This window comes from Lentinula edodes (genome assembly GCF_021015755.1).
Source record: "Lentinula edodes strain Le(Bin) 0899 ss11 chromosome Unknown C8R40scaffold_49, whole genome shotgun sequence".
NCBI classification, from domain to species: Eukaryota; Fungi; Basidiomycota; class Agaricomycetes; order Agaricales; family Omphalotaceae; genus Lentinula; species Lentinula edodes.
Genome location: NW_025764355.1, coordinates 177,489 through 202,306, shown reverse-complemented (window position 1 = coordinate 202,306; position 24,818 = coordinate 177,489). Strand labels below are relative to the sequence as shown.

The window sequence follows — 24,818 nt, the reverse complement described above, 5'->3', positions numbered from 1 at the left end:
ATCGATACTAAAGGCCTATAAAAACCTGTTGATCGACACGATGAACTGTACTGAAAAAGTAGGCGTTCTGACGTCTATGTACCCCCGAGAAAACGGGGTAGTGGAAACAACAAGTTCGAGATACGTGAGTGACGCAGCAGAAGCTCAGCCATGTAAATTCATGCTGAAGATGACAAGGAGACTGTTCAATTCTTGGGTAGCAATATCGAAACTCTCAGGATGGTAAAGGAGGTTCTGAAGCGAACAGCTATTTCTTAGCTTTGATTCGCCATTTTGGAGCAGACAACAGAGAGGTACAGGTGGCCATCGCTTTGGCCACGATACTTGGCAGTATCGCGTATAAAAAGCTAATAAAACATGCAGTGTGATAAATGAGAGAGTATTAAGTTTGTATATCGTCCATTCTAATACGACGCGCAGAGTCCCTGAAAATGAAAGAGTACAATGAATGTGGAGAACCATGTCGCAGTCGTCATGCTGAAAAAAGAAAACTGAAGCGGATAGGGTGAGGTTGCGGGGTATCAAGATGGTTTAGAGTGATTCGTTGGATCAGAGCTCAGTTCCTCTTGACTGGTCAAAGTCGGGGAGAGATAGCTGGTGAATGTCCTTTCTTCTTCTTCTTCTCTGTCTTCGTCTTCGTCTTCGTCGGCCTCAGCTATAGGGGTATCCAAGTCATCCTCTGGGTCCACCTCAGCATCGGCGTCATCGAAGATGACATGGAACTGGAAAAGGCAAGTTGAAGTTGAGCGTGCATCCAATGCAAGTCATTGAAAGTCTTACATGTGTGATAAGGGTCTTCACCAGCTTATGTGTGTAGGGCATATTTGAAAGGACCAGAAGAAAATCATTCTGAGGGGCACGGAGGAGGTTGGGACTGAAGACGATTGACAGGGCCTCGGCAGTCATTTGATTATGTTCTTCGAAGTCGGTCACCCTGGATTGTAAGATGAGTAGGTTCAGAAGATATGAACGAAATCAATGTACCGTTCCAAGTGTTCCGATATCAGTTTCAATAAATCAAAATGAGCACGAGGGAGGTTCCGGACGATTCGACGAATGTTGGTCAGTCGTTCATCAAGGTTGTCCAGTTCTTGAGTGATGATGCATAACTTTCAGTAGTGTTGTACGATGAGATTAATTATAAACTTACTGATGATATCTATGGCTTCATGATAAGAGGCTGGAGGAAATAACGGTTCAGGTAGGACGCGGAACCACGACTTGATGAGATCGCAGATAGCATGAATATCGGTATACACGTCCAACGGATTTTCACCTAAACGAAGGTGAGCTATATCCTGAAAATGTAGATGAAAGCTCCCCCTTACCACGATTGAAAGCTTCTTTGAGATGAGCAATTTCGGAACTTGCACCCGCCATTCGATCTGTCGACAGCTCAAGATGAAATTGATGCAAGACATGAAAACACTCACAGATCCCAACTTCCGTCATACCTCGGGCTTCAACCTGAGCCAGGCATTGTTCAATGACAAATGGTATGGTACCTGGAGGTACTGGGCTACCACCGTACTCTCGCTCCAATAAGAAATTCAGTTCCACACCAAACACTGAGGTGATCGCCAATGAGCAACGATAGCACCAGAAAGAAACCACTCTTACCTGCTTTAGGATCCCTGGTAGCGGTGACGGGTTGGTCGTGAATATGGTCCGCGATCTGAGGCTTGGGAGAATTCCCGATGTAAGTGAGCCGCCGTTTCGCCGCTATTTTTGAGACCCTGGCAAGAGTATCGATCCACTTGGTCATGTCCCGCTTCGACAGCGCTTGAAGAAGATAATGACCGCCGTCCTCAGTATCGAGCCTAAAGGTGAAAGAACGTTCGTTGTTGATGAAATGGTTAACGCTGGAATCCGTGAGGTTCAAAACTAATGTTGGCTTTCCCGAAGGAGTAAAATCAAGCTCAGAGGCGGTTCTCCTTAGGACAGGGGAATGGGAATTATCGACACCGAATGCACTGGAAATGGGTCGCATAAAACTGAAAAGCGACGACATGCTTTTCTTATTGCGATGCTGCTTCTGTGCAACCGAAGTCGGTCTTCGTCCTCCCTTCATCGCTTTGTCCAATTGCTCTTCTCGTTTTTCATTACGAGATTGTTCCTGCGTCTTCTCTTTCTGTAGACGTACTCGCAAGTTCTTGTCCCGCCGATGTTTGTCCATCTGAATAGCGACAAGTCTTTGAAAGGGCCGCGAGATCTTTTTTGACGGTGTCCCAGGAGCGTTCGCAGCAGCGCCTTCCCGATATGCCTCATCCTTGATTCCGCGGATATCGAACTGAATGGAGAAAATTTCGCGTTCAATATTGTTAAGACGTTCAAAGCCTCGTCTGTTGATATCATTCTGATGAGCAAGCCTTCGCGAAAGCAGTGACGGTGCGTTAGATATGAAGTTGCAGAGGTTACTGAATCATCACCGAAAGTTCAGCAGAAGAATTGAAAGACCGAAAACCAAACTGACCGGCGTTTATCAAAGTTAACGAGATTTTGCCCTTCTTCATTATGAGATTCAACAAGATCGGGCATGGCAATAACGTCCAGAATCCGCTCTATCAGCCACCCCATGTCCACTGTTAAGGGATCTCTAGATGCGACAGATTGCGTTTTGGGTCGTGCAAGCAGCTGAGAAAGTGTGTCGTAATTGCAACCTCGACTAGCAGAAACATTTTGCCATGTTCGGTGGTGCATTCTGCATTCAGGACTCAATATGGCGGATGTCACTGCTGCTTCTACGAAAGACCGAACACAGGGCTGATCATAGACAGAATTGGGTGAAGAACTCTCCGCGTTACGCAGCCGAGCGACTTCAATGACTTGTAGTAAAAACTCTATTCGCATTTGACGTGCGCGGAGACCTATACGGGGAGCAACAATTTTTGAAATCAGCCATTTCCGTATGATTGAGTGTGCTCGAATGCAACTTCGGATACCAGGGGGAAGAAGACGGTATAAGCTTTCAGGTGAAAGTTCGGATATAAGAGAGGATGGCTCTACGTCCTGAATATGGCTGTGAATAGTTTGTATCTCGATATACTCATCCAGTGACGACGCCTCTCGCGGTGGGAACCATCCAGTTCGATCAGTACTTTGCACCTCCAGAAGGTCGGATGTGATGTAAAGGTCCTAAAAGCAAAAGATCACCAGTCAATTGGTAGCAAGGCAGGGAATGGTACTAAGAATGCTTACTTCTTCTGTTACATTGTTGAAGGCCGCAAATGCCATCCCGTCGATATTGTCAACAAACTCCTCGGGGCTCATGCGATCCATATCCGGAGGCTCTCTGGTGCTTAAGTTCCGTACGCGAGACTCGGTCGTGGTTACCGTGTTTCGAGAAACAGTTTGGGTTCGAGAAGTCGATGGCCTCATTGTCTGAGAAAGCAGAAGTTCTTCAAGGGCTTGCCGTGATTCGGTCATGTTATCCCAAGCTTGTCGGACACTTGGGTTCTCGAAGGTGGCGGCGGAAGAATGAATGATGTGATCACTAGAACTGGCAAAAAAGGCTCGAAGTGCTTGAAGGAGCTGAGAGTCATCCAATACATCTTGAGCTCCGCCACCCTTCGTCAACCAGAGTTTCATGGCGTCGAGAACCTGTGATTTCGATGATATGGCAGCAAGATATTGATCAGGTAACGGAGGTGACCCTGCAGGCTGGCTTTTGATGTAAATTTTGCGCAACAGCTAGAGGGATATGTGAGCATAACGCACTGTTTGTTTAAACGCAAAGGACACACCTCGAAAAATATAAGTGGCGTCACAAAACTACGAAAAACATTCCACCACACTCTGGTAAATTCTTTGTGGTCCAGCAACAGTTCTCGTGTCATTCCGACCCGCAATGACATTTCACCATTGTCATCCGCGACAGATACCGAAACATTATGAAGTCCATGAACGAGAACATCAACAAGACGATCCAACGTGCCCGCCTGAACGAGAACCCGTAAGGGAGGTTCCGAAGAATTTTCAGCCAGCGTTAAAGGCTGACGCTGCGACAATGATGGGAGCGAGCTACGACGAGCGACGCTACTCTTTCTCTCTAGATTAGCGGAGGACCCAGGCTTGACTCGGATGGAGGGCGTCCGACCGATAGGTTTATCAGATTTACCATCTAGTAAAGACGAAGGGTCGATGTCAGAACTTGGAGGTCGAGACCTCACGAGAGATGAGGGTCGAGAGCCTGTAGAGGAAGAGTCAGTGATAGGGTTTTGTACCACCAACAGAAGGTCCCCATCGTGGACTGGAATTGTCATTCCTCCTTGGTTCAAAATACCGAAAGCACTGTCACTGGCAGGTACTGATGTTCGGCCCTCAGGTCGCAAATGTCCGTCAACAGCGCGGAGATGCTGAAAGTCGTTAGAGTCGCTATCCACGCGCCCGCGAAAGAATTGTGATCGGTCAAGTAAGGTAATGGTAGGTAGAGGCTCTGGAAAAAGGAGTGGAAGGAGTGGTGCAGTTGAAGAAGGCTGACCATTAGACTTGGCCCAATAGAAAGGTTCATATAGCCCTTTCCGTCGAGGTTCAGCTGCAAGCGATAACGAGATGAACTGCTCAACCCTTAGTGACTAGTCAATTCACAATCTAAAGTGCTGTGTGTGCTTATTGCATACCTGTGAAACTTTATTCCTAGGCCACTAGAGGCCCCGCCGTCAGCGACAATGTCCTTCCAATATGAAACGAGCTTTTGGACTTCTTCGTTACTTCCCTCCTCCAAAATTGTTGTCTTTCTTGGACATAAAGAGACTGAGGTTCGAAAGCCCTCGAATAACATGCGCACCCTATCCAGCGTCGCCAACATCAGAACGTCACCAGTCGATCCCGGTACCGAAGCTTGTGACAAGTGTTCCCTAATTATACTCCTCATATTTCCTCCCCAAGGCGTTATTCTAGGTTCCCTAATTCCGTTGACGGGATCGCCATCCTTGACAGGTTGAACCCAAGATTCCACAGTTGCTATTGCCACTGGATTAACACGCTTCCAAGCCTTTTCCAGTCGAGCGACAGGAGCAGCACATATTGCGTGAAGGATAGCTCTCCACGAGCACTCATCCCCGTTCAGTCGACAAAGCTCGCCAATCTTGATCCAGGCTGATATGACTTCTGAACGCGAATGCGTACGGGACGTAGGTCCCCGGTCTTCAGATCTTCGGCTCGGTGAAGATAATTGAGCGCCCCGTAGGGTAGCGTAACCTGTTGAAGTATCTGCGCCAAGGATTTGCACCAATAGCAGTTTTGTAAGCCAATGAGGATGGTCGTCTGAACCGAATAAAGAAGTGGCAGATAATGATGATAATGGTTGTTGCGTCGACCACGGGTGCGATTCCGATCCTTCCGGCCCAAGTACAAAGTTAGCTGTGAGATTTTCCGGGAGTTGTTGTAAAACAGCGAGATGAAAGACAGTCAGACTGCGTGCTATGGTGTTGGGGTCAATCAGGAGAAGTACATCTCTTGATAGGCCTTCACGATCAAGTGCGGAAGCCCAGGGAGTCCTGTTGACAGTGGGGCTTGAAGGTGTGCCAAACGGTGTCGAAAGAGAAAGAGCCCCAGGCGTGGTCGGGTCGAAGTAAGAGTTGCCGGATCCTGGCTGAGGCGTGGCAGTAGCTTCGCGTCCGTTCTCAATTAAGGCATTCACTAATGACATGTTACTGCTCTCTCCCGGTCTCGGCGAGAACATGCCTATATTCGGAGACGCAACGGGGGTGGGGTTGTATAAGGCTTGTGTGGACGTCGACCTTGGTAGAGGCATGGCTGGGGGTGGGACGGTGATAGCTTCAGGAGCAATTTCCGCTTTCCATTCTGGCCAATCAGGGAATTCTAGTGGCCGCCCGTGGTATCGAAGATACTCTGCTGCTAACCACACCACTCTTTGCTTCTCTGCCGATTTTTTCTCCTCTTCCGCGCCGCTGACGAGAAACTCGCAACACCTCATCAGCTCCGTTTCGAACTTCGTCTGATCCACCAAGTGAGGCATGCAGAGAAGGATGGAAGCCGCGAAATCTTTCCATTGCTCCATCGATCCTATCTTAGCCTTCCCAATTCCACTGCTAATTTCCGCGGCGGTGACCTCCCCTTCCACTAGTCCGAAGAAAGTAGTGCCAAAGACGGCCTCATGTGTCAGTGCCTCAAATGTTCCCTTCTCAATTATCCCCTCGGCATCCTTTGACAAATCGGGATGAGTTCGTCGACCCCAGAACGCTCTTTTTTTCCTCTGGGCAATGGAATTTTCCTGTCTCGTCGGCCGCATATCCATTCGGGTATTCGTGGCCGTCGCAGAGGCAAAAGGATCATCTTCAAGCTCGCCCTCTACTCCTCCAATGTTACCAATTTCGTCTTCATCCTGCTGATTAACAGGTACTAGCTCTGTAGGAAATAGCTCTTTTATTGCTGCTGCCCTATCAGACGGAGGTTTATAGAAATACAATTTGGACCCCTTGAGCTCCAGTTTGAAGGGCTTCCACGCCTTCGCTGTTCCAAGTTGGTGCGGACTTGCGGTACCGTCGGCAAACTTGTTGATGAAGCCGCTATGGTATACGATTTGGGAGGCCCGTTTGGGTGAGCTGGACTCTGAGGACTCGTTGAAAGGTTCAACGATATTGGGTGGAGCTAGAAGAGTAGTAGATCGATGAACTGGCTGCGAAGTGCTCGAGGAAGAAGATGAGTCGGGAAGAAGAGTTCGACTACTAGAGCTGAAAGGAAAAGCGCCCCGTGTAGGGACAGGTGGTGTTGACGTTCCTTCCATCTCTGAACCTGCGGAACCCTTCCGCTTGGGACTGGGAGGCATGAAACGAGGCGCGGAAAGCTTGGACGCGAGCTTGGGCGTAAATGAATATGAGCGTGTGTGGACGTGGGTGGGCGATGGAGCAGGCTTGTGTGCAGCTTCGTCAATGACAGGTGCTGATATTGAGATGGACACTGTTGGAGTAGCTGAAGATGGTGTATTGATTCTCGGCAGTGATGGAAACGGTTGTACGCCAGTACCATGGCTTAAACTGCGTTCGAAGAAAGGCGGAGCCGAAGGAGGACCGCCTGGAGATGATGGACTAGTATTGCTATTACTCCGATTGCGATATTGGGCAATCTTTTCCTCCATAGCAGGAGAAACATCCGCCGAAAGCTTGCTAAGATCATCTGCTGATTTCGACCATGCTCGTCGAGAGATTGCTCGGAGATCACCGAGTCCATATGTTGACCGAAGTGGACTGGAAGGACTGGAGGGCTGACTGGAATTGAAACCGATGGATGAAAGGTCTAGAGAATTCGGATTTCGAGAGGTCAGATCCATTACAGATCTAAAGGCCATTCAGTATCTACAAGAAGCAAAAATGAGATGTGAAAGCTCACCTAGCCCCCGGAGCAGCACTATATGAGTCCAGAATCGGCCTAGGGTCAGTAGGACGCGATATCTTGTGTTTTCTTCCCGAAGAACTGCTCATTCTGGGTTCTGAAGCGGCAGCAACGGTGCTGATCTTTGGATTTGACGCACTCCTGCCAAACCATCTTGAAGGTTTCGAGAGAAAGTTCGTGAATCCATTCGAAGGTGAAGTGGAACGAGGAAAGCCTAACGTGGCCGTAGGTTGACCGCTGGAGGTCGTAGTAATATCCTGAGGGCTCAATGTATTTGCAGTCGAAGTCTCACGCCTTGGAGCCATATTACAGATGTGTTACAATGCTTTTCTTCGCGTCTCTGGCAGAAATCGTGATTCAACGTTAGTTCTAAAGAAAGGTAAGCGAAGTAAGCAATGACCAGTAATGTTACAGTTTACCGAGGAATAAGGCAGGTGCTTGGTTAGCTTTCTAGATAAAGCAGGCTACTGTTGGTGCTCATGAGCGTAAAGAGTCAAAACGCGTCCGACGATGAAAGTTGTTTGACCCTGATGATTTGATTTGATGGGAACGAGTTGCTTCCTCACCTCCATCACATCGTGTCACTAACCCGATTTTCACTTATGATGATTTTTCCTGAATTCTCCTACTGATTTCCCTTCGAGAAGCCGCTCTTCTTCGGTCACCAAAGGTGGCGCTATCTGCCTGCTCACTGCGGCGCTTTTCAACTGTTCAGTCATTTTGCCAGGCATGCAATTATCAGTCGTTGGTTGCACCCGCACCAAAAGGCTGGTGGAAGCACGAAGAATGATCATTTCCCTTTCTTGTCTAATAGTATACGCCAGATCTCGTTCTCGATCTATCGTTGTTGACATTCAGATAAGATGTGGTTTCCGTAAGTCCTCACGACATCCAGGTCAGAACAACTCTTTCTGACGCGTGACTGTACATGAACGATTACCGAGACCAATCCGGGATGGGTGCCTATGGGGCTCAATGACACGTTGTACCCTCTTGTACCCACGTATCTTTAGTGGTCCTTCCCGCCTTTCCCGCAGTTTACTATCCGGAATCCATTATAGTATTTTGAGGAACGCCACCACAACCCTTCGGCGTACTTGTACTTTAAAAACTAAATTCACGCAGGCCACAAAACCATATCTTACGGCAAGGTAAGCTTTATGAACTTTTCGCAGTCCTCTCTATGTAAATAGCTACAGACAGTGACACGCCCACTTCCTGTCATCTTCCTCCTGAGTCACTTTTTGCTCATGGACAATTGAAGTCTTCTCTGGACGCACCCGCTCTCTTATTTTCCTTTCAAACTTTGCGCGGTCTTCCGGACAACAGAAACCGTCATTGCGCTGATGATTACCGTCCTGTATAGTATTTTATCTATGAAGGCAACAAAAATCTTAATCTCAATGGTCATGATAGACCGATCCACAGCAATCCATTCGGCTCTCATTCAATTCCTGTCGACCACGAGATCGCACCCGGTTCCATGTATGCCTATGTAGGATCATCCCCCATGTATTACATACCCGCTATCAGATGTTATAGCAGCTGCTAGCCTCTGCTAGCTCGGTAAGTATGGTTTAAACCCGCAGAATTCTAATCAGTAGCCTAATTTCGGCGCTGTTTGTTCAGAATTCCGGAATTTTACTGACCGAGGCTGTTTTGCATGCATGCCAAAAAAAATCCAAATTGAGCTTTGATGCTTCGACCCCAAATAACCCTGGACTAAACCTCGACTAACACCTATCCCGATAATTTATATAGGCATGCGACTGCGCAAATTTATTGTTTATCAGTTTTTTTACCAGCCGTATCCACTAGATTTTCTCGAGTTTCGATGACAACAATGAACAAGGTTATGACCTGTTCCAACTCATACTCTGCGAAGCCAATATAGTCCGGAACGCCTGTGCACTTGGTCTCAGCTACTAGCTTCCCTCAGAATTGGGTGTATTGCGCGGTGCTATAAGTGAGGCGAGAGGTCATCAGCTTGAACCACCTTCAGATCTATGGTCACTCCATGCGGTCTGGAATAACTTGAAGTCTGATGCACGATCCCTGTTTTACATGATTAGGGCAAAAGTCGAAAGGAGCTATGTATATCTATCCATCAACACTGCAGTAGACTACAGTACGATAGAGTACGCTCTCCGGAGATTATTCGTTTCAATACTGCCCTACTCATCTCAACAGTGGTCATTGAGGGATTGCGCCAAAGCTGATCATTGATTGGTGTTCGTATCTCAAAGGTTCTTGACTGTCCTTGAGCGTTCCGTCCTTCCTGTTCAGCTTGTGATGACGCGCTACACAACACAGGTATGACCTGTCAAGCCCAAGTACATGCGCGTCTAAATACTGTATAGGTCCAAAAACACCGATACTCCGACAGGACGCGATATTAATGCGCAAACCGAACATCCACTCATTCCCACTTTGGATCCACTCGTGCTAGTAGTTAGTCTCGACAAGTACTGCATGCTCCAGGAGTCCTATGTTAATTTCTTTCCCTAGAAATTTTACGATTTTTTTCCGTCCTTTCGAGGAATCTGCTGGACTGCCAATGATCACATTTTCGTCATTTCTGGGTATTCATCCCTTCCGATCCCCCCTATCTTATCGACAGCAAACGCCGCCCACAATTGAAAGTCTTTTTTTGGCAGACCCAATCGTGACCAGAGCCATACTAACCCCAAAAGTTTATTTGGAGACGTTCCACAGTTACAGTAAAATCTAGAGGCTTCGTTTCTTAACGTGAGCGAATCAAGCCCCTATCATTCCTGTGTCTCCAGCCATGGCTAACTGACGACTGGTTGAGAATAATACCGCTATTAACTGTATGCTTTCATCTGTTCAAGTTGTGTTTTCACTATGTAGCTACTGATTATGAGCCGCATTAGCCAATAACTTCGTATAATTTCCCATACTTAATCTGCGCAATACGTTCCTTAACTGACATTGACATCCACATTGCATGTGCGTAATTCCTTCATCAATATCACTCTTCCGATGCAATCTCGAATCACAAATACATATGGTAGGTTGTCCATCATAGTCGTTGTTCGCTGCTAATGAAGAGACAAGGCCCCAGAATAATGAAGGTTCCTGCTATTGCTTGCTATTGACTAGTATTAATACTATACTACATCAACATCGTGCGGGTTATGTTCCCGGAAAGACATGGTCGGTGACCTAAGTGCATAGAGCATCCAGTCATAGAAAGGATCGTTACGATCTTCCAAGTTTGAGTCATGGGAATCGAAAAATCGCTTCGGAATCGAACTCACATCCGGTGTGGCCCGCAACACTGATCTTATGTCCGAGGGGCTCACCGTGCGTTTGATATACCACGCGTGTATCAGAAATTCCTTTCCTATTTCTCATGTGAATTATACTTTAACTCATGTCACCTTCAATCGACAACGCAAAATGTGTTCTGGTTACAGGAGCAACGTCTGGAATCGGACGAGCTTTGGCTTTGGCCATCGCTTCCCTCCCTAGTCATCCCAAGGTCATCGGTGTCGGTAGACGCAAGGATCGTTTGGTGGGACTCACAGAGGCCGGGATCGATGCAGAAAAATTTGATGTTAACGCCGATAAGGCTGCAACGAAGAATTTTGTTGAGGAGATGATTAAGAAATATCCAGAGGTATGTGCATACACGCCAGTGCGTTTTGTTTTTGTTATTTGCATTCTTATTGGAATATAGATCGATACACTTGTCCTCGCGGCTGGAATTCAGCGTGAGGTACATTTCAAGAAGGAAGTCGACCTTGAAGGTAATAATATTCATGCCTTTCATAGCATTAGCCAAGACCCTCATGAATATGAATTCTGTAGCCATTGCGACTGAAATGCATGTCAACTACTTCTCCATACTGACTATAATCTCGTTCTTTATGCCTCACCTTTTGGCAAAATCTGTAGGTGTTGTAAATATTATCCCACAATTCTCAAGATCATTGACTACCTGTGAAGGTCTCCGGCCACCCATGCTTGATTGCTCCGGTCACGTCAGGACTTGCTTATGTTCCCGCCCCCTGGATCGCCAATTACTCTGCGTCAAAAGCAGCATTGCACTCCCTATGTTCTTCACTTCGTGTCCAGCTTGAAGACACCAGCATCGGCGTCATCGAGATCAGCCCTCCCTTGGTTGAGTCGGAGCTTCACGATGGTGAGTCAAACGAAATGGCGAACAACTTGTTCGAAGGGAGAGTTCGAATTAACATCTTATGATCGTATACTAGCCGAGGGTACCACGGGAGCATTGTCCCAATTCTGGATGCCGCTCGAAGAATATACGAAAGAGACGATGGAGGGACTTCAAAGGGGTGTTAACGTCGTGTGCAGCGGAATGTCTAAGAACATTTATGAAAAGTTCGAGCAACCCAAAGAACGAATCATTACTGAGATGGCTAAGCGCGCGGCTACTCATAGCAAGTAAGTGCCTGTAAGTGCTCTAATCTATAGATATAGGGATTGGTTCAACTCACGGATTCCAGAGAATGATAGCATGTACTGTGGACAATGAAGATAAATGATTCTATCATCGTTCACCATTGATAAATATCTTCAATTGCACCGGAGCTGAGTTAGCTGCAGTGGTAGAGACAGATATCCACAACCGTAGAAATCGAAGAAAACGTGAAACTTAAAGGGAAAGAATACTCGCTTACATAAGGTATTTCCTGGAAGAGACGCATATGTACAATATGCGTCACCTCAGAGTGACTACACCATCCCCGAGCGAAGACTATACACGTCGATGCTCTTGGCCTTAAGCTTACAGCAAGTTTTATTCCAGGTAACTATAAGTGCATACATAGTCAGAATGAAAGTTGTTTCGAAATACATACATCAATATCGAGATAATAACACGATACTTGAGTCCATCGTACTATACAATGATCAATCAATTGAATAATAAGGATACTGCGTCTCATCTCCCTTCCCGAGAAAAACCCTATTTCTTCCTTCCCTTCCTGCCTACAGTAACAGTAGTGACAGCCACTGGCATCTTGATGGAGCACACGGAGCAATACCATTTGTCCGGGAGCGGTTTACTCAGACCCACACAGGACAGATGAAACTTGATGAGAAGGTCAATCAACGTATAACTCAGCGTGTATCATGGCCATAGCTTACCCATTCATAGGGACAGTTGCCCTCATTATCGCATGCAATCATCTGTATATTGCTCATTTGAGCCTGCTTTCTGACAGAGAATAACGAGAGCACATACATCCCCATAGCTACTCCTTTGACAGAAGCAGTACAGCTTGTCGTCGTCGGCATCCTCACCGTCATCTGCTTCGTCAACATCATCCTCACCTTCAGCGTCTTCGTCGCCCATTTCAATGTCATCGTCTGCAGGAGGGGGAGGGTGTATTTGACGTGACAGACGACTTGACCGAGAAGTAGTAGCTTTCGTTGGTGCGGTTGCGGCGGGGGAGATTGAACGACTGCCGCCTGCGGAGAGCTTGATGGATGGCGAAGCCGTAGATCGACCTTGCCCTGAAGAGAGAAAGATCTTTCAGCATGGATAAAGGCGATGAAAATCATTAAACTCACTCCTCGTTGAGGCAGTCGTAATTACAGACTTTCGAATTTCGGCAGCGGAAGGGGGCGGTGCCAGTGCGAGTCGAAGACTTTCGCTGAGACTCGCTGCAGCGTCATTTGCATGCAATTGGCTAGTAACATGAAAAGAGGTCCCACTCAAGCTCGGCGTTGCTGAAACGCCTCTAGCAGAAATTGTTTCGGTTGCGGGAGCTTCGCCTTGCAAGATTCGAACTTTGTTGATGTCGGACTCCAGACGATAACGAGTCCGCGCAAGCAAACTCGTTATCTTTTCAGCCAGAGCCATTTTCTCGTTGGAGAGCTTCTCAATTTCTGTATAGCCCAGTTGGATCTTGTACGGTATATTGGCGGTAGACTTTGAGCTTGGTGATGGGGAGGGGGATGGAGAGAACTCTTGTGAGGGTGTCACGCTTCCACGTAAACTGTGTTTGATCCATCGAGCACTGTCAACGTCGATTTGTTGCTGTAATTCTGCGGGGAAAAAAGGATGAGCATCCTTTCAGGGTCGAATACGCTTAGAAATGACACACCTTGGACGCGAAAGTCCTTATGCTTAATCTCTTCAAGATAATGCTTCACCTCGTGCGGAAGATAGTCGAGACCTTGTAAAGAGTGTAAGGGAGTTCAGAAGCTAAGACAAAGAAGTATCTACGGAACTGTAGATGAATTCGCCGGCCAAATTAGCTGCGTCCTCAAGATTCTGCGTAGATGCAGTTGCGATCATACTGCATGTGCTAGAAAAAATCGTGATTTAATTGTGCAAATACCGGGTTCGTAGTGGTGGTACAGGTTAAAGATGACTCACTCCGCTTGCGTGGGAAACTCTTGAACTTTGCACGCTCACCCGCTCAACGATATTTCAATTGGTTTATTCTCATCCTCCCGTTTCTTAATTCAAACCTCAGCGATCCCTGGTCGCAATCCCTGGTCGACTTGGATTGCAACGGCATGAATCTGAAACTATAAGGTCTCGATATATTGAACTAATTGCATCTAGTAGGTGACTAATGGAGACTGATTACTTGACTCACCTCCCAACTTCGTCGAGCACTGCTATTTCACTGGAATCTTATACTACATAAGGAGTGCCCTGCCTCCGTGTTCAATTCAAGAATGGTGTAAATGCAGCTCCCGACAATATGATCATTACGAACTTGACATACTCACTTTTTTCGGGAATCTTTGGTACTTCCACTTCACGGCAGCACTGCGGTATATGTCCGTGCACATCAGCTTCAGAAATTGACACCCCATGATTTTGTTATCGTTAGCGCTGCTCGTTCAACCTGTACAGACACCATTGAAAAATCTGAAACTTCTAGGACGGACTTCTGGAAGTACCTTATCCAACAGATCTATCGAAATACCTCAGTCTCGGTTTGAATTTTGGAAGCAGGTGGAAGGTTAGGATGCCTTTATGATCAGACTGAATGTTTTTGCCGTAGTAATATCGGTGCAACACCGACCCGAATTCCATTCTATTGCACTCTGCCGTCTGCCGCACTCTCACTGCGACTGGAGCGCCACGCCCACGAGATTCTTGGGGGAAATAGCTTCGTCAGTTCGTGTCAATCGTCACCATCAAATAGGACTCCATTTCACCATCCGCATCGCCTGACTGTGTCTGCAGATAGAATGTTTTACGCGTGGCTCCGCTAACGATATAATCGTCTCAAAAATATCGCAGCAGATATTTAGTCGTCTTGGGAAAACGTCCAAACATATTTTCGCCGTGTAAGTGCGCACAGAAGTTTATTCATGTGTCGAACGAAACCGTAAATCTGTCCTGATCTAGTTCATAGAATGAAAAATGGACACCTTCTGCCGATCATCACGATACTACTGGATAATATGACCCCTCGATCTATAGCTTGTTAATGATATCAATGCTGTGATTTCTCATCGACGAGAATATTATATGAGGTTCTACCGAGCTGGACGGCATAATATTTTAATAAGTACAATTTCGATGATATAAATTCTGGAAATCCGCTCCGCTTGGACTTGGGCTTCGGTGAGTAGCTGTAGGTAGCTGTCTGCATTGAATCGGAGCTCTTTTCGTTGATCATTTGTATCCTAGGATTGCTAGGATTTCCGCAAGCTACAGCTGACCGGGGAAATCACCGTAGCAGCACCGCTACGTCTTATCTCGGGTCTGAATTCATCCTTAAACCAAATTTTCCTCTCTTGATCGACACTAGGGTAATCAGAATTCTTTGAGTAAATTTCTCGACTGGCGATGGACTACCGACAGCACCAGGGCAGTACCACGGTCGAATTTGCGCACATTCTCCAAGTGGAATTTTGTACTGTGAATAAATTCTCGGGTGGGTCCTTCATCTGTTCTTAACTTTTCTTTTCCCTTCAGCTTGAACTACAGCCCTATATTCACTCATTCCTTCTTAGATACTCCATGCCAATGATAGCGGGAACAGTGTTTTTGATGCCATATATCAAAATTGAACTTGAAACCTATCATTCTATCTCCACTAAATATGGAGTCAAAGTGGCAAAGTTCACCTATAGACACCTTCGTTAGCCATTTGTTGTTCGCTCATTCGAATGATTCTCTTTACCAACAGAACGGCAATATTAACATCACCCCTATTGGTCATTTTATCGTGATTACAGCTAGCCTGAGCTTGGTTCGTGATGCACAATGCCTCTGTCTCGTCCATAGAAAATGTTCGAATCAGGGCTATTGCTCAAGGTTCATTTGAACAGGTGGGACAGTTAGGCTGCTTATGCTCAATTCTTCATATCTCTTCACTGCTCTGCTCATAAGTCAGGGCTTTTGTCTAACGACTTCGACTTGTTCACAAGGTCAGGAAAGCCGCCAAAACTCAATCAAATCCCTTACGGCGCCTGTCTGGAAAAAAATACGCTTTATAAATCCCGGAATTACCCCCATGCTTCAAGCAATAATGCGGGATTACCAGCTTGATCCCTACATCGTAATATAACTACCAGTACCTCTGCACACGCTGTTCACACGACAATGTCTATCTTTGTGAGTGAGGCTGTCATTACTGACTTTTGTAGGGAGTTGATTGTGTTTCTTTTAACTACCAAAACATCTATCTGTGCTATCGCGCATACTCAAGCAACAATATATGTAATTGGAGTTTTCAAAAATGAATTCACCAGTCACTGGTACTAAGAAGGTCAAGGGTGTTCAACTTGAAGATCGACTCAGAGTGCTCCACCATTCATATTGCCACAGATTGTGAAATGGAGATCGACGTGTAAATCATCTTTCCCTCGTGTTGACTCGGATGGCTTGAGGGCCCTCTCATTTGAGAAACTCAGCACTGTCATACTATTAAGTATTCTAATTTAACTGTAGCTCTATCGTATCGATCTATTCAAAGGAAGACATGATCACATCGAACGAGAGGTGAGTTTAGGATAGGATAGGTTAGTTAAAGGCTACCAGGTCCGATTCCCGAACGACCAGTGAACCATACTGTACAATCTTAGATTACAGAACTGACTGGCAGTGCTGGCAATGTTTCATGAAATGGGCAATCTGAATCCGAAACCCGGCAAGCTCTGAGTTTCCCGCATCGAACAATGATACATCAGGGAACGAGGTTAATTGGCACCCTCAGTCATTGCCAATACTAAAAGCTTTGAACTGAGATCAGGATTCAGATCCGAGAATGCATGCCATGAATAGACGCGCGAATTATTGTCTTCCGTGTGTAGGCGCCAATGAACCTGCCAGAAGTGGACTGTCATTAGGATCCTCTTTCCTTCTCATTTACCTCAGCAGTCTTGCTACTCTACGTCGCTCAGCGTTTTGAAGACTCAAAGTGCGGTTGTTACCATCAAAGATACACTGGGAAGTTCGCTGGGGAAGTTAGAATGGCCTCTGGAGAGACTTACTGCTTCCAAGAGAAAGAAGCAAAGCAGGAAGTAAAATTGCTCACTATAGCCTGTCGTTTCGGTAAGCTGGCTTGTGTGCTCTGATCTTGCAAATAATTGTTTTCCTTCCGCGGGACAGTTCCATACGATCAATGGCTTGTCACTCATGTGGATTCTGCCTGGACGATTAATGAAGTTAAGTCATGGATAGTGGCTAAATGCATAGCAAGTAGTCCTTCTCGGACCAATCCCACCTCGAACTTCAATCTACCACCCATACATCCCCCCGCTAAACCAAAAACGAAACCCTCTCGTCGTCCAGCATCGCCCATCGTCTTCGCAGAATTTCCACCCTCAAATGGAGGTCCAATTCACAGTCCTGCCTCCAAGTTGGATGGAATATCGAAGGAAGATAAATTCAAGCGCAAAAAACGAAGAAGTCGAGGAAGGCCTATTTCACCTATAACCTTTGCGCCCATCGGCGTCGTAGATCCCCAGGATGATAGTGAAGATGATGCTGTAAAGTTAAAGGACGAAGGAGAAGTGATTGGTATGGGCTATGAAGAAGATGATGAATGGGACTCCCAGGAGGATGAGTCTGATATCGACGAGCTCGAGCTTGAGCTTGATACCAACCCTCGTATGGGCAGGCGTGCCAACCGAAATCAATATCTAGGCTTTTATGACCGACCTTCGATTGGCCAGCGAAGTGTTCTACCTCCCTCTGTTGCCTCCAGGATTCTACCCAGCAAAACGCGCGTGAACCCGGCCTCGCTTCCTAGAGGCTCTCACACCACGTATCATCCCAATTTTCTCAACCTCATTCGATTCTCTACAGGACAAATCCTTGAAAAGCACTACACCATTGTCGATTATGACATACAGCCCTACGAACTTCTAGAGGTTCATCGTCTAGGAGTTGTGACCAAACTTCCGCGGGAGATTACTTCAAAGTATATCGAGCCATATTGGGAAGGCTGGGTGAAAGCCCTTCGACTTGTTTTTCGTGAGCCTCATGTGGTCACTGAAGTCCGGTCCCTGGCTCGCGAGGGATCTAGCAGGCGAAAAGATGCTTCTGTCGAAGAAGTGTCCAAAGCAGCCAGCTCGCATGCTGAAACCGCTCGGAGGACCATGGAAGTCCTCGCAGGAGGGCCTGTCAAGGTTGCTTCGTTTTCCCCTGCCGATGTTGCGCTGGGCCTCAGACCTCCTCCTTCTTCCAGGGTCAAGATGAAGAAAGATAGACACTCAGTTGGGAATGATCTGGATATTCATACATCGATGTGGAAATCGACCAAACTAAGTAACAGCAACTATCATGACATGGCGTCCCTTAGTCGAAATGCTACTGCTCCGACCTCGAAGTCTAGCCTTACTCAAAATATCTCTAATAACAGACATCGTTCGAAAGGAAAGGGAGGAAAGCTCGAATGGCGCGAACGATGGGTTTTCATCAAAGATGGCGTTTTACATTTGAAGAAGGAAAATTCTGTAAGTTTTTATACTTCGTTTGTTTGACCCTTTTGATTGATCAATCCACGATTTAGGAATTGTCCTCGACAACCGCTCAAATTCTTCCTTTGGATTCACTCACAGAAATACGCAATGCTGACCAGCTCGGGCGAACATTACCGTCTTCTCTACCTCAATACATTGTATGTGCGAAGTTCAAGACGCCGATAACCACGACCAAACATCCCGCTTCCGTATCACCGAGCCCCTCATATGCGAGACGCGCTTCACAGAGCAACACCTCCAGTCACACCCCCGATTCATATTCTACGCTAAAAACCCCCGTTATCTTGTCCAAGCCTTCTTCTTTATCAAGGAGCGAGAGCATGTCTCATCCTAGAAATAGCTCGAATTATTCTGCTCTGACGGGGAATCCAAACGAAGGACCCAGTCGACCTACGCCCTCATCGTCTTCAATATCAAGACCGAAGATCATGCTACAGATCAAACCTCTTCCGCCTCCTCCTCCTACTTCTAAAGTTATACTAAACAAGGAGCCCTCGTCCTCCATGATCATTTCGGACAGAGATAAGGGCAAGGGTGAAACGCCATTGGATTCTCTATCTTCACCTCGTCTTTTATCGGCATCGGAACGGAGAGTTCTTTTCCACCCGGAAGTTATCAGCGGGCGTACTAGTGAAAATCTTTCTGAGGTACATACCGAAGAGGAAGGGGCTGCGTCGGACGATGAAGCCGACGCTGTTGATCTAGTTGGTGGCCGGAAGAAATTACCCGTGGTTTCAAGCCCTCACATCAGCGACCGTAAACACCCCCACATTATAATGGAGTCAGACGCTGATTCAGACCGCTCCGGAAGTACACTCTCGTCTCCTGTCTTTGCACATACCGAGAATGACAGCCCATTTTCGGACGGGCCTGCACGTAGTTATGGTTACAGCAATGGTCAATTTGGTGGCACATCGGAGTGGCGAAGGAAGGGAATTAAGATCAACTCGTCCACAACACTGAAGCGAGGGGGGATGTGGTATAAAGAAGAGGACGAGGGTAATACTGAGGTTGATACTAGCTATGTTGTTGTCAGCGGGGCTGACGACAACGCAGAGGGTCCTAGTTCCACGAAAGGTTCAAATACGAGGCAAAATTTAACATCGCAGAATTCCGGAAAAAAACTTGATCCCGAATCAGAGTGGGTTGTCTTGGACCTCGGAGACGATTTTGGTGCGTTCAAAGCTTATAGACCTACTTCCGTTCACTCAACCTATACTCTTCAGCTTTCAAATCGTTCCTTCGTGTTATTCACCGTCATGCACCTCATGTTGTTGACTCCAGCTTTCTATCAAACCTTCCTCCATTTCAGATGCCAAAATCTTCTAACGTCCCTGCCGCACCTGCTCCGACCCCGACCTTTCCTTCATCATTCCCTACACCAGAGCAAGCGATGCCCCCCTCGTTTGCTCGGTGGTCATGGAGTACCCAGAATCAAGAGCGGCGATCTTCTCCTGATGAGGTCTCCCCAATTACTCTTTCTGCTAAGGAGCTAAATCAAAGTTCGAGTTCCCCCCTTGCTCGCATTGAAGCTCCTACGGAAGTCATTTCCAATCCCAACTCTTCCTGGGTGAATGATACCCCAGCTGGCACTCAATCCCTCGTATCACCGATTACTGCACCCAAAGATTCAAGACAATTTCGCCTTCCGCCCTCTCCTCGTCTTCTCGCTACCATGTCGAACACACAGAATTCCAGTACTCATACGTCTTCGCTACTCAATTCTACACTCGGTCGGCGACAATCCGAAACTAAGCAGTTAAACATTTTAAGTTCTCAGCAGAAAAACTCCCTTGGAACTTTCGGTGCTCTTCCGTATCCAGAGTGGCGTCTCGAGGTCGTGACCAAGGCCCAAAGAGCTGGTATGGGTGAACTCACCAAGGCTATGGATCAGTTCCTGTGGGGTGACAATCCGGGTCTCGCGCAGCTTACGAGGGAATTAGGGCTAAGGATAGCCCCAATGGAACTCATAAGGAGCCCAAGCATCCAATCCGCGGCTGGCGATCGAATTTTCGACAACGAGGAAGGGGACAGTGCAGAGGATGCCATTAGTATGCGGAGGCAGCGGAAGCGCAAGGATAGAAAATTGACCTTGGAGCAAGAGAATATCGCCATTGGGCTCAAATTTCCTGGTGGTGGAAATCTTTCTAGTAGAACTTTGATCGATTCTGGCCAGCAAATTGCTCTGGTGTCCACCACCAACATCTCTACCTCTAGTTCTGATATTCTCCGTCCTTCTTTGAGGCTTGATTATGTTGATATCGACTCGAGCGAGAGTGGTGAAGAAAGTAGTGATGCGGAATGGGTCGGTTGGATGGCAGATCTTCATCGCCAAGCTAGACTGCATCGAGAAGAGAATGCCCGGCTTGACCGCCTGGAGACTGAAAGCCTTGCAAGTTCTACAGACACGAATGACTACTGGGATTACCAACAGCAAGATGACCATCGTCGTTATCAGGAAGAGCGCAGGGCGCTAGAGCCGACCGGGGTTGTTACGTCATCTTCACCGTATACGATTCCAACTTCACCCAACACAATTCTAACTTCACCCCTCGTACGTCAAAAAGAAGTGGGCCTACCGCAATATGCCTCCTCGACATCTATTCCCTCGGAAACCACAATCAATTGTGTCCCTGGATCTACTGCATCTGTAGGGACTAGCGCGGTGACTCCGACTTTTCAAAGGCCCGCCACTCCAGACAATATACTTGTCGTCGGAGGACCATCATTCCTCACCTCTCCATCGTCGAACGAAAGTTTGAATAGACCCCACGGGCGTCGGTTGAGCTTTGGTCTATCTCCGTCTGACCCTCCTTCCTCTGCGACATCGCCTTCGTTGTCGCAAGCGGGTCATAGCGTGGAAATGACTCTCCTTGAGCATCAGCAATTGAATTCCCGTTCAAACAAGCATACTCGTCAGATCAGTGGCATGGTGCGGGACGGTCCGAACTTGTCGCACTATGCGTCAACAGGACTGATTGGTACAACTAGCGAGCTTCTGGAATTGGAATTGCAAAATTCTAGTCTTACTTCTGCTCGACGACCGAGCATGCCTATCCTAGGCTCTACATCCTTTGCGACGCAACCAGACAAGCCACCAACTCCCCCTCTGATCCCCGACTTTCACCATACAGGAACAACTTTGGGTGGGTTGTCTGCAGAGTCTTCACGGTTAGCTGCTGGCGCTAAACTAGCGCGATTGATAGGTTCGGACAAATCATATGACCATACCGTAGCAGTAACGATCCCGCGACGTTCCAGTATTACCGGCTCTGTATCTTCTGTCTCTTTGGGCCGCTCATCGAGTAAGGCACCTGGCTTACTTCGCAAAAAAGGTTCAGAAAATGCCAAGGGTAGAAATATAATGGAAAAAAGGGAAGCGGGACACAATCAAGATCGGGAGATGCTTTTCGTGCAGCAGAAAGAAAAATCTCGGAAGGGGAAAGGTAAGGAGCGAGAAATTGACAAGATAGTGCAGGATCATAGTGGCGAGGACAAATCCCGTCGGCAAAGGCTATCTCTCCCGCTATCGAACAGTTTGACCCATACGCACGTTTCCACATCCAAAATGCTGAGTCCGCTTCCAACAAGCCCAGTACTCCCCTCCAGAGATATACGGCGTACTAAATCTGGGCAACGTTTGCGCGAGGAAATACCTGTGATAAAAAAGGAAAAGAAGCGAGGTTTAGTGAGAGAGAAGGCGGAAAGGCTGTTGCAAAACCTGGAGTCGAAGTTGGATTTCGTGGACGATTGATAGTGCGTGTCTCAAGTTTGTTCCATAACTTATCAAATTGTTTTTCGCTATCGTTGTATGAATCACCATTTTCTTGTTACTACATATTATAATCGCATGCAATAGTCTATTAAATATCTTCATATTTCCACTTATGTATTTTACCATGCCCTACTAACGTACTTCTGACAACTAATTATAAGTATGTCTACCTCATTCAATATGCTGGTCAATTAATGAGCTGATACGAGATCCTGAAGGCCCATGCGTATTGAACTTCCTTGACACCGCTCTCAGAGATATTGACGATCAAGTTGCCTGAAGAATCTGTTGACCATGGGAGAGAAATTTGGCTTTTACTCGGAGTAAGCAGCGTTATTTTGTCTTCGGGAAGAAGCGGAAGGCGTTTGTGAATGATAATTTCATCGTCGGTCGGTGTATCGAATACGACAACGCAGAATGTTGTTGGAGTGGTAGTGAAGCGAGCAGGGGTAAGGCCAATCGGAGGATTTGGGTCTTGTGATGTCTGGAACCAATATTCCTAGGGCCAAAATCAAATCACTTGAACACTTCAACTGGGATGAACATAATACATACCGTGTCGTATATACACTCTCCAGCATATTCAAGCCATGATCCAGCAGCCAGAAGATTATCTACCATGGGCGCAATAATTTCTCCTTCCGCAGTTGGACCGATGTCAAGCAAGCTGAAGTAAAATTCAGCACCCTCGTCAAGGTCATTTTCATTTTTTCAAGCAATCTTACAAGTTGCCGTTTTTCGAGACTATGTCCACTAAGGTCTGAACAATCGTCGTCCCATTCTTATATTCATTGGCATTTGTCGCTGTGTTTAATCCGTAACTGAATGGATCCATCCCCTCACTGGACTCCCAGCTGCTGGTTTGAATAGAATTAAAGGTCTCGTACTCTGGTGTGTTGAAGTCGGGAACAGCACCGCAACCTGTTATCGAAGTTGAAGAATAGATAGTGTACTGTATAATAGTAACTTACGATTGTTCATCGTCACCTGGTATCCACTAGCGAAGGCGTGGTTATAGAATTCAGCAGCGAACTCCAGGGTGTTATTGGGACCACCGATATCGCACCACTGTGTACCACATTTAGAAACTGTATTTTTACTTTTTGCCGAATGATTTCAGTGTTATATTGAGTAGCGAGATTCAACATTTGAGGATATTGCAAATCTTCGATATAATCAGAGATATTCAGATGCCCAGTATAAGGTTCAAATGCAGGTGTAGTGTTGAACGGATTGCGGGCAAGGCCCCCTGGCCATTCACCGAAACCGTACTTTGCATAGTCTGGATTAAACCACTCTGGAAGAGAATAGTATGTTCCACGATGAATATGAGGTTTCTCGGCAGCTGCGTCGAAAAGCTCTTTCAACAGGTCCCGTTTGGGTCCCAAAACGACTGCGGATCTATTAGTCGTGTTCCCAGTGTCGAAGAGAGAAAATCCATCGTGATGTTTCTGCAAGGCAGTCAACATACGTACGGATTGATTCCTGCGAAACAAATAAGTATTTTGTTTGACTTACTGTTACTTGAACAAAATATCTGGCTCCTGCTCGATCAAAGAGATCTATCCATGCACTAGCGTTAAACTTAGAAGCCGTAAAATTGGAAATGAAGTCGTCGTAAAGAACGTTCTATTTCCACTTTATGTGAGTTTACCGCTGAATTTCTGTAAAAATTTCTCACCTGCCCGTATGTTTCAAGGTGGTGAACCCATGTAGGACTGCTAGAGTTCGGCGGGTTGTGCAAATAATAGCTGTAGCGTATGTAGGTCAGCGGTGTCCCCAACGACTATGCATACAAAGATACTCACTTGTACCATTCAGCATACTCATTCGAAGGAGCCTGAACTTCATAGTGAATATATTAGCGAGCTGGGAGACTAAGTTGTAACACACCCAGGCAGGATAGCTATACACTCCCCAATGGATACTGTACTGTAATGACTTGCTGGTACATTGATTAGAAGTTTCGAAAGAACGCACAAGATTCCGTATTTTGCCTTCCTCCACTAATTTGACAGATATCAGCACGAGTCACCAGCTGATTTAAATCATGCAACGAACCCAACTGGGAGTTTCATGTGCGCTCAAGGAGGTCGTATCTGCGGTATAAGTTGTCGCCAAAGCAGTGGAGGGCCATCCACTAGACTCTCCAACAATGTTCCCAGTAAAATTCTTGATAATAATAGTTGCTTTTGAACCTGTAGTGCTACCTGTAATGAGCACGTCCACTCTTGCTTGATCTCCTGGCACAAGCCTGTTAACGACACCTGGCGACACGGTCGTCACGCTAGGCCCGGAGATCTCAATTGTATGCTGGGAATTAATGGAGGTTTTGGCAGAGACTGAGAAGGTGGGCAATAGGTTTGCAATCGTAACTTGTACTGCTTGCGCGCGTGTATTATTCACCATCTCCCATCTCGAAGTGAATTTTGCTCTTCGTACCACGAGCGATGGACCATCAGCAATTGAAATACTTGAAGGCGAAAACGCCATTGAGAATATATGCAACCTATGACCGGGGTTTACCACCGGGAAGGTGATGCTTTTCAATGGTTGTTCTGAAGATACAGCTGTCGACCATTGGAAGATCGAGGTATGATTGAAGTTCTTTGAAGTTCCATTTGCCTGTAGGCTGTATGGACTAGATTTTTTCTCAGAAAGGTAGATGGGACCGATTCAATGAACCTACGTCTGAATTATTCCTGGGTTTAAATCTGGCCAACCCCACCAGTTACTA

The 24,818-nt window shown here is 46.7% G+C and overlaps 6 protein-coding genes across 6 annotated transcripts; 2 read left to right on the top strand and 4 right to left on the bottom strand.

The window, feature by feature from the left end:
• Positions 1 to 521: 521 nt before the first annotated feature.
• C8R40DRAFT_1058033 (uncharacterized protein) lies at positions 522 to 7,291 on the bottom strand (the record flags this gene model as incomplete). The annotated part of the gene is made up of 11 exons (XM_046225181.1): positions 522 to 722; positions 781 to 934; positions 985 to 1,090; positions 1,151 to 1,276; positions 1,329 to 1,385; positions 1,434 to 1,568; positions 1,621 to 2,417; positions 2,465 to 3,135; positions 3,199 to 3,690; positions 3,744 to 4,566; positions 4,620 to 7,291. The coding sequence occupies 11 exons, from the start codon at positions 7,289 to 7,291 to the stop codon at positions 522 to 524; spliced, it is 6,234 nt and encodes a 2,077-aa protein (XP_046081107.1).
• A 55-nt stretch (positions 7,292 to 7,346) lies between these two features.
• C8R40DRAFT_1057977 (uncharacterized protein) lies at positions 7,347 to 7,658 on the bottom strand (the record flags this gene model as incomplete). The annotated part of the gene is made up of 1 exon (XM_046225179.1): positions 7,347 to 7,658. One exon carries the CDS (start codon positions 7,656 to 7,658, stop codon positions 7,347 to 7,349), a length of 312 nt encoding a protein of 103 aa, XP_046081106.1.
• A 2,902-nt stretch (positions 7,659 to 10,560) lies between these two features.
• On the top strand, positions 10,561 to 11,974 carry C8R40DRAFT_672206 (uncharacterized protein). The gene is made up of 6 exons (XM_046235836.1): positions 10,561 to 10,996; positions 11,057 to 11,126; positions 11,188 to 11,270; positions 11,326 to 11,521; positions 11,595 to 11,797; positions 11,852 to 11,974. The coding sequence occupies exons 1-5, from the start codon at positions 10,751 to 10,753 to the stop codon at positions 11,789 to 11,791; spliced, it is 792 nt and encodes a 263-aa protein (XP_046081105.1). The 5' UTR covers positions 10,561 to 10,750; the 3' UTR covers positions 11,792 to 11,797; positions 11,852 to 11,974.
• Positions 11,975 to 12,124: 150 nt separating this feature from the next.
• Positions 12,125 to 13,723, bottom strand: C8R40DRAFT_1128375 (uncharacterized protein). The gene is made up of 6 exons (XM_046229099.1): positions 13,582 to 13,723; positions 13,455 to 13,526; positions 12,919 to 13,395; positions 12,590 to 12,861; positions 12,493 to 12,534; positions 12,125 to 12,436 (listed from the first exon to the last, which is right to left on the bottom strand). The coding sequence occupies exons 1-6, from the start codon at positions 13,646 to 13,648 to the stop codon at positions 12,311 to 12,313; spliced, it is 1,056 nt and encodes a 351-aa protein (XP_046081104.1). The 5' UTR covers positions 13,649 to 13,723; the 3' UTR covers positions 12,125 to 12,310.
• A 3,068-nt stretch (positions 13,724 to 16,791) lies between these two features.
• Positions 16,792 to 22,060, top strand: C8R40DRAFT_1176116 (uncharacterized protein; the record flags this gene model as incomplete). Its single annotated transcript, XM_046232459.1, has 4 exons — positions 16,792 to 16,873; positions 16,931 to 18,279; positions 18,336 to 19,479; positions 19,533 to 22,060. 4 exons carry the CDS (start codon positions 16,792 to 16,794, stop codon positions 22,058 to 22,060), a joined length of 5,103 nt encoding a protein of 1,700 aa, XP_046081103.1.
• An 8-nt stretch (positions 22,061 to 22,068) lies between these two features.
• On the bottom strand, positions 22,069 to 23,018 carry C8R40DRAFT_671938 (alpha-L-fucosidase-domain-containing protein). The gene is made up of 3 exons (XM_046235835.1): positions 22,807 to 23,018; positions 22,637 to 22,748; positions 22,069 to 22,580 (listed from the first exon to the last, which is right to left on the bottom strand). Exons 1-3 carry the CDS (start codon positions 22,914 to 22,916, stop codon positions 22,269 to 22,271), a joined length of 534 nt encoding a protein of 177 aa, XP_046081102.1. The 5' UTR covers positions 22,917 to 23,018; the 3' UTR covers positions 22,069 to 22,268.
• Between the last annotated feature and the right edge of the window lie 1,800 nt (positions 23,019 to 24,818).